Source organism: Octopus bimaculoides, chromosome 18 (genome assembly GCF_001194135.2).
Source record: "Octopus bimaculoides isolate UCB-OBI-ISO-001 chromosome 18, ASM119413v2, whole genome shotgun sequence".
Taxonomy (NCBI): domain Eukaryota; kingdom Metazoa; phylum Mollusca; class Cephalopoda; order Octopoda; family Octopodidae; genus Octopus; species Octopus bimaculoides.
This window is the reverse complement of record NC_068998.1, coordinates 28,927,192-28,935,542: the sequence shown is the minus strand read 5'-3', so window position 1 is coordinate 28,935,542 and position 8,351 is coordinate 28,927,192. Positions and strand designations below refer to the sequence as shown.

Below are 8,351 nucleotides of genomic sequence, written 5' to 3'. Positions count from 1 at the left end.
ATATATATATATATATATATATATATATATATATATATATATACACACACACACATGCAGAGAGAGAGAAAGAGAATACAGAAAACAGTTGGCGTTGATGCTTTATATAAAGTACATGTATTTTGTGAGATTGGTAGATACCAATTATATAAGCATAAAGCCCAATTACAGGAACAAATGCCACCAGTCCCAATCATCAGCATTGCTCAACGAAAATAAAGCACAAAAATAGACAGAGGCCTTTACATATGCCAGTATGCAAATAAGAACAGTAAGGCCAATACAAGAGAATAGAGAGGGCACAAGAGCATTAGAGAAGAGTATGATGGTGTGGATAAAAAGGGAATGAAAAAAAGGAAAGAAGGCCTTTAGGTCCATGCCTCACACAAAACATATAATATCAGTAACAACAGCAAAAACAATGATGATGATGATGACGATTGTGGTGGTGGCAATAGTAATAATGCTGTGTGTGAGTTGTGGGATGAACATTGGAAAAATTGATCAATATAGACAGAAAAACAAGGAAGAAAATGGCCATGCATGGCTGCCTTCATACTAGAAGTAACATAGCAAGGCTTTACCCACCTAGGAAGGAAGGTGGAAGAGGACTGGCTGAAACAGAGGATAATGTTATGAAGGAGATCAAGTCCTTGCATGCCTCTCATAGAGATAGTGATGAAAGAATGTTGCAGGCTGCAATGAATGAGAAGGTGATCAGTAATGGAGGATGATGATGAGATCCTCCAAGAGTAGAAAATGAGGACCAATGAAGAAAAAAAACATCATTAACTGGAAACAGATAGACCTACATGGAGAGTTTTTCCAACAAACATTAGATGAAGCTGATGAAGAATGTTGGAGATCATTAAGAAGGAGAGAGAAGGATTGATCCTTGCTGCTTAAGAACAAGCTTTACGAACCAACTCAATCAAGTACAGCATTGATAAGACAGCAGAAACACCATTGTGTAGATTATGTGAAAAATCTGGGACATCTAATTAGTGAATATTCAAAACTGGCCCAAAAGGAATGCAAAAACACCATGACAAAGTCGCATAGCAAATACCTCAGGAATTAGGCAGGAATATGGGATAGAATGTCTCCACAAGTGGTAAAAGTATCAACTTATTCTAGTAGCAGAGAATAATCTGAGGAAGCTTACATGGGATATGCCAATATACACAGGTAAGAAGCTGCAACATAACCGACCAGATATCACTCTTCTATGGAAGAAGTCCAAAGATTAGACCTTCATTAACATAGTTATAATTGCAGACCATACTATTGTGAAGACAGATGATAAGAGAGTTGGGAAGTACCAAAACCTAGCATTGGAAGTGAAACAAATCTATAGAGCCTTGTAAATGAATGTGATACCTATTGTGATTGGTACACTTGGGACCATCTCAAAAAGTGCAATATTCTAGCATGAAAGAAAAAAACAAAAATACCAAATTTCATAGGAAGTACACAGTTGGCAGCAATATTCAGAACAGCAGATGTGCTGAGAAAAGTGCTGTGAGTAGGAGCTGAGACATGACATAAATAACTCAAGAAAAGAAAAAAAATAACAATGATAAAAATAATAGTTATAATAGATTTAGCCAAGATTAAAGTTATGCTAAGTAGAAAAGAAGACAGGACTCTGCTACCATTCAGGAAATAGTTGTGCCATTTATGCAGAAGAGCACAAAAGGTGCAAAGGATACACAGACAGACTAATAGCAAAGCAAAGATAGCTTTCATATTTGGCCAGTGCTAAGGAGCAGTAAACGTAAAGAGCATTCAGAAAATAGGTTTTTTCAACTGCTTCCTCAAAGTAGTCAATAGTTTCTGTTATTTAGGTGGCCCAATTAGTGGAGGGAGGGGTTAGGTACTCTGAAAGCATAGAAGCTAGAGAAAGAAAGAGTCAGGAAAAGTATAGAAAGCTGGCTATTAAGGACCTTTTCCTCAGAGTGAAGGCACAGGGTATGCTGCTTGTCTACAAAGTGCAATGTTAGAAGGTAGTGAAACATGAACCATGAATGTAAGGAATTGCAAAGGACAAAAAAATGAAGCAAGCCTCTTCAGTAGATGTGTAATTTTAATGTGCATAAATGATGGAATACATATGACCATTGTGAAAAGATGTGTATAAGAGGAATCAGATAAGTATGCAAAGAAAAATGAGTGTATTGGATGAATGATGACAGCTGCATAAACACATGCCAAACACTCAAAGAGTATGGTACCTGTGGAAGAGGAAGACCTAAGAAGGAAAGAGACAAATGATGAAAACCAATCTCAAGATGCTGAACCTTACAAAAGGGAATGTGACAATCAGTGGAAAAAATCCGCACATCTGTGCAAGCATGGCAGAGAGAACGCTTTGATAGGTTGTGATGGTGGCTGAGATGCTCTGATTTCATTCATTCACTACTACCATCTCCTCTCTTTTTCTCACAATTCTTGCTGTATTCATTCATTGCCATCTCTCTTTCTTTCACCCTCTTCCCATAACTTCACACTTGATGATGAGATGGTGTGCAAGACAACAGCCTTCCGTCTGACTCTCATCAACCTTCTCTCATTCCCTTCCCTATGACTCTCTCTCCATAACTTCTGCAACTCCTCAACACCTTTATACCTCTCTGTCTTCCACACAACTCTCTACCCACCCCACCAGTCCATCTTTGTCTTTATATCACTGGTAAATCCCTGGTTCCTTTTATCTAATCCACACCATCGTCCTTACCTCTCTCTTTCTCTCTCTCATATTATCCCCTGCTACTACTTTTTCTTTTCTCTTTTCCCCTGGCCCTTCCATTACTTACTTTGCAATATGTTTCCTCTATTACTCTCCCCGCAACCATAAATCTGTTCCTTCCACTTATTCTTTAACTTGTATGAAAAAATATTGGTTTCAAATTTTGGCATAAGACCAACAATATTGAGAAGAGGGCATAAGTTGCTTACATCGACTCAGTGCTCAACTGGCACTTATTTTATCGACTGTAAAAGGATGAAAGGCAATGTCAACCTCAGCAGCATTTGAACTCACAATGTGAAGATGAATGAAGTGTTGTAAGCATTTTGTGCAGCATGCTAACGATTTTGCCAGCTCACCATCTTACTGTATGAAAAAAAAAATATTGCTTAGAGTCATCTCTCTCTACAATCCTCCCTTTCAGTTGTGGGGGATCACAATCCCCCCTTTCAATTGTGCAAGACTAAAGTCTTGCATGTTACAAACTGAACTCACTTGCACTGATGCCATGCAATAAGCACTCACTTCTCTCTGTATAGGGGTTGACAAAATGAGAAGGGACATTGCAGTGTTGAGAGGGCTCTTCAGTCTGCCAAGGGCCATGACAATTTCTCAAGTGCTGGTACCATGAAATTCCAGTACACTCTGTCACGTGTTTGGTATTATAAAGGGCATCCAGTCATGGAAACCACACCTAAATTAAGACGTTTGAGCAAGATGTGGTCCTCTAATCTTTTGGATCTTGTCAAACTATTCAACTCTTGGCTGGAGGGAAAGATGTTAAAAATGATGATCACATTCACATGCAGATGGGCGCACATGTGTGCACGTGCACACACACATCTTTATTCATTCTTGTTGTTCAAATATATAACCACTGCTTGCTATGTAATATTTCTCTCGGCTCATATTATTTTATACTATGCAGATTACCAAGGCTATAAATCTGCTCTACTCTTTTTTGTATGTCTAAATATCTTGTTTGCTGGAGACAAGGTAGGACAACTGCTGTGCTAGTGATGTCTACTGAGGCAGAAACACATGTCCACAGCCGTTTGTTTGACTTCAGACAATCGAACATTTTTTTCTTTAATGGCATTCTGAATTTGGAGAATTCTTGATTCTTGAGATTATTTCTCCTCCTATGTCACCAGTTGATTGCTTCCTTTCTCTGGAAGTAGAGATAAATCACGAATTTATCTTCTATGGTATGCACAGGCTGAATGATTTTGTTTTAGTTGCTGGTAGCCTGGTATGTTTGTAGAAGAGATGTCAGAAAGAGAGGAGAGGGTATAAACAAATACACATACACCCCACATGCACCAAACATTCATTCACATATGGACGCATGCACTCACACTCACGCACTCACTCTCTCTCTCTCTCTCTCTCTCTCACACATCTCTAAAAATAATAAAAGCTGGGAGACAATAAGACAGATTTGGAGTAATGAGGGTGTGTCATTGATGAGGTCATGAAGGGTGCCTTGATTCATTCAATGATTAATCAAGCAATCTACTAGTCAATTAGTTAACTAGTTAAATAATAGTGTAATAATAATAATAACAGTTTCAAATTTTGGCACAAGGCCAGCAATTTCAGAGCAGCGGGTGAGTTGTTTAAATTGACCCATACTCAACTGGTACTTGTTTTATTGACCCTGAAAGGATTAAAGGCAAATTTGAAACTTGGCAGAATTTGAACTCAGAACAATGGATGAAATACTGCTAAGAATTTTGCCTGATATGCTAACAATTCTGCCATCTTTATAACAATAATAATAATAATAATAAGTGAAACAAAACTTTTGTATGTGCTCCTTATAGGATAAAATCTCCTTCCCAAGATACACACTCTCTCCCTTTCTCTCTTTGTACATACACACACACACACACATATGTATGCGGTCTGATCGATAAGTATCCGAACTGTTGTCATAATAATGAAGCTAAAGCATGCAGAGTGCAGCCGCTTCGCACAGATTGACCATGAACTCTGCTGTGCATGTGCACTAAGTTTTAACATACTAGCTGACTTCTGCTGTTTACAGCAGTGCTTGGAAGTAACATATGTAGCATGTGTTCATTGCCTTGACCATGACAGAGAAAGTTGAGCAGAGAATCTGCATCAAATATTGCCAAAAGTTTGGTGATACCTGCTCAGAGGCCTATGCAAAGTTTTCAAAAAGTTTTCATTGTTCTTGACACAATCAAAGAGATTTTGTGCAACAGAAACCTGAGTGTCTCTTTGGTCAGCTGAAAGCAGTTTGGGCACAAACTTGGCAGACACCCACCTCATACCCAAATCGTCAGTGATAATGGACTGAACTGAACTGTAACTAATCTGCACATCATCTGATAACTCACGAATGGTGGTTCAATGATTTTCCCTTGCAGCTGCATGCATATCTGCAATGTTTTTTTCAGTTCTGCTGGTTGCAGGTCTCCCAGGACGTTCGTCACTATCAGCCATCTTGGAGACATCTGAACCACTCGTACACTTGTGTGTGGCTCATGCACCTTCTCCATACACTTTCTGGCCTCTGAGCAGGTATCACCATGACAATTTTCTCTATCATGGTCAATGTGATGATCACACACTACACACGTCACTTCCAAGCACTGCTGTAAACAGTGGAAATGAGCTAGTATGTTAAAACTTAGTGCACATGCACAGCAGACGTCAAGGTCAATTTTGCCAAGTGGCTTTACTCTGCGTGCTTTAGATTCATTACTATGACAACAGTCCGGATACTTATTGATCAGACCTCGCACGTGTGTGTGTGTGTGTGTGTATATATTATATATATATATATATATATATATATATATATATATTTCTTGCACCCATTTAAAGCCTAGCCAGGCTCATGGGCCCGGTTTCCTGGTTTCTATGGCGTATGTGTTCCCCCCAGCTGGACGGGACACCAGTCCATTGCAGCGTTACTCAAGAAACAGGAAGAAAGAGTAAGAGAAAGTTGATATGAAAGAGTATAACAGGGGTTGCCACCACTCCCTGCTGGAGCCTCGTGGAGCTTTTAGGTGTTTTCGCTCAATAAACACACACAACACCCGGTCTGGGAATCGAAACCGTGATCCTCCGACTGCGAGTCCGCTGCCCTAACCTCTGGGCCATTGTGCCTCCACACACATATACATACATACATACATACATATATATATTTCACCACCTGCTCACTATACCTAATTTTACCAATACTCCTTTTCCTTATATTTTGTCTTTATACTTCTTTATTCTCTCTCTCTCTCTCTCTCTCTCTCTCTCTCTCTCTCTCTCTCTCTCTCTCTCTCTTCCTCCCTCTCTCTTTCACAGAATTCCTACACTTAGATATCTTTTAAAAATCTATAGACTATGTAAAAAACCCTGCTAGGTGATACTTAGTTTCTATAATTGCAAACAAAGTGAGGCAACCCACTTCAATATTTAGTCAACTCAGGACTCAAGATTGCAGAGGGGATGCCAAGTTCTGTAAAACCAATCTTCTGATCTTTGTACTATGATAACATATATTTTGTTTCTTGTTTTTAGAGGAAAGCAATAGAATTCTATTCCTACCTTAAAAGGTTACTTAGTTGAATATCTCTGTCAGAAAACTGAAAACCTTTAAGAAGTCAACTCTGTTGTAAACATTCTGATCAGGCCCTTGGTCTGAGAATAACACAGTAACTTGTTACACTGCTTCACTTGCATAATATCATACTATTTGTTTTAGAAAATTCAAGAGGACAGCGTTTGCCTGCAGAGGACTCCTGCCAAGTAGGACAGGAATCTGAGGTTACCCTGTCAGCTGGCACATCCCTTGTTAAAGCATGTTGAAAAGTGCAACTACAGTTACTGATATCCAAGGGAATACCTAGAAGTAAAGGTTTGGGGAAGCTTATGTCTCTTAAACAAATTACTCTATGTCTTATTCCAAGTAGCCAAGATCACACACAGCTGTACAGATGAAGAACACACTTTAAAACATCTGGACAAACTCACACACTGGGTGGTCTTACTTCCATTAGGAAAGAAGTATTGAAGGGAAATTTGTAAATGGCAGGTGTTATGGATGAAATACACATCCAGATGCACAGATCTATATTGTGTAGCGAATGAAGGCATACAAGCATTGATGCCACCAATGTCAATACTGACAACAACAATGGTATGCATATCTATGGCAGAGGATGTGGTGGCAATGGCAGCAGTGATGACAATGATGATGCCTATGTACACAAATCAATTGAAAAACTTCTCACAACCAGTATGTTATATATATATATACACACACATAGTTAAGTTAATGTAGGACAACAGAATTGAAGGAATGAAAGGTAAAAATATTTAGTCAGTAAAATGTTATGTGGAGTGAGAGGACTACAACACAAGGTTAAAATAAACATAAATATCTTATACCTTGCCTCTCCTGTGTGATGCCTGTACAGAAAGAGAAAAAATGTCATGTTTAATAAATAGACAATTCATTATTCAAAACAACATACTATAAAGAATAATACACAATACTTCAAATGAATTGTTAGAAACAGAAGACCAGAAAAATAACAAATATTTCTGAAATATAGAAAAAAATTCAAAGAGTACAAGAATATTTCTTTTTCTAGATTTCTTTTTGTTCATTTTTTTTTTCTAGAAATATTTCACCATGTAAATATAAAAGAAAGTAATTATATTTTAAATATCTGAACATCTCAAATGAAAATAATATTTATTTTGCATTTTCACTGAATATTCCAACATCAACTTTGCTTTTCATCATCTCAGGATCTATAAACAGGGTAGTACAGTAGGGAAACAGACTAGAGGAATTGACAGACTAGAGGAATTGGTAGAGCATCAGACAGGATGCTTCTTAATCACTCTGTTGCACGTGTCTGAGCCAAGTCTCTGACATGACAATATTTTCTTCTCTTTTTGTTGTTTTTCCTATGAAAGTTCTCATAAAGAGTCATGTGAACCACATGACCTCTTGACTAAGTGATAAAATATATTCAATTTTAAACATACATTTGTTTTTTTTATTATCATTGCCTTTCATCCTTTTAGGTCAATAAAATTGACTAACCTTTTCCCCCCAAATTTCAGGCCTTGTGTCAATAGCAGAAAGGATTATTGTTAGTTTGAAGAAAAAGGTGGTAAGCAGGCAGAATTGTTAGCATTATGGACATAATGCTTCAAGGCATTTCTTCCAGTTTACATTTTCAGCCCAGGTTCCACTAAGGTTGACTTTGTTGTCCATTCTTTTGGGGTTCGTAAAATAAGTACCAGTTGAACACTTGGATCAATTTAATCAACATTCCTAAAAAATTCTGACCTTGTACCAAAATTTGAAAACATTATTAACACCATATTAGATATGGGAGCAATAATCCTTTATGGGTCTCGTATGGGCTCAATTATAGAGTCCTGGTTTTGAAGAGGAAGGATGATAGTTAGCAGAGTCAGAAGGGTCAGAATAGGTTACTCTGTAACATGTTTTGAAAAATCAGGATAGATAGATAGGTAGATAGATAAACAGAGAGAGAGAGAGAGAGAGAGAGAGAGAGAGAGAGAGAGAGAGAGAGAGAGAGAGAGAGAGAGA

General features: G+C 37.9%; 1 protein-coding gene across 9 annotated transcripts in view; it reads right to left on the bottom strand.

Annotated features, from left to right (window-relative positions):
• LOC106867760 (cAMP-specific 3',5'-cyclic phosphodiesterase 4C) overlaps positions 1-8,351 on the bottom strand; it is a 704,791-nt gene that overhangs the window by 189,947 nt on the left and 506,493 nt on the right. For 6 of the 9 annotated variants that reach the window (XM_014912735.2, XM_014912734.2, XM_014912731.2 and 3 more), the window contains one exon: positions 7,169-7,189. The exons of the other annotated variants lie outside the window; for them this stretch is intronic. In XM_014912735.2, coding sequence (XP_014768221.1) covers positions 7,169-7,189 — 21 coding nt within the window. The remainder of the gene's footprint in view (positions 1-7,168; positions 7,190-8,351) is intronic. 9 annotated transcript variants of the gene reach the window in all.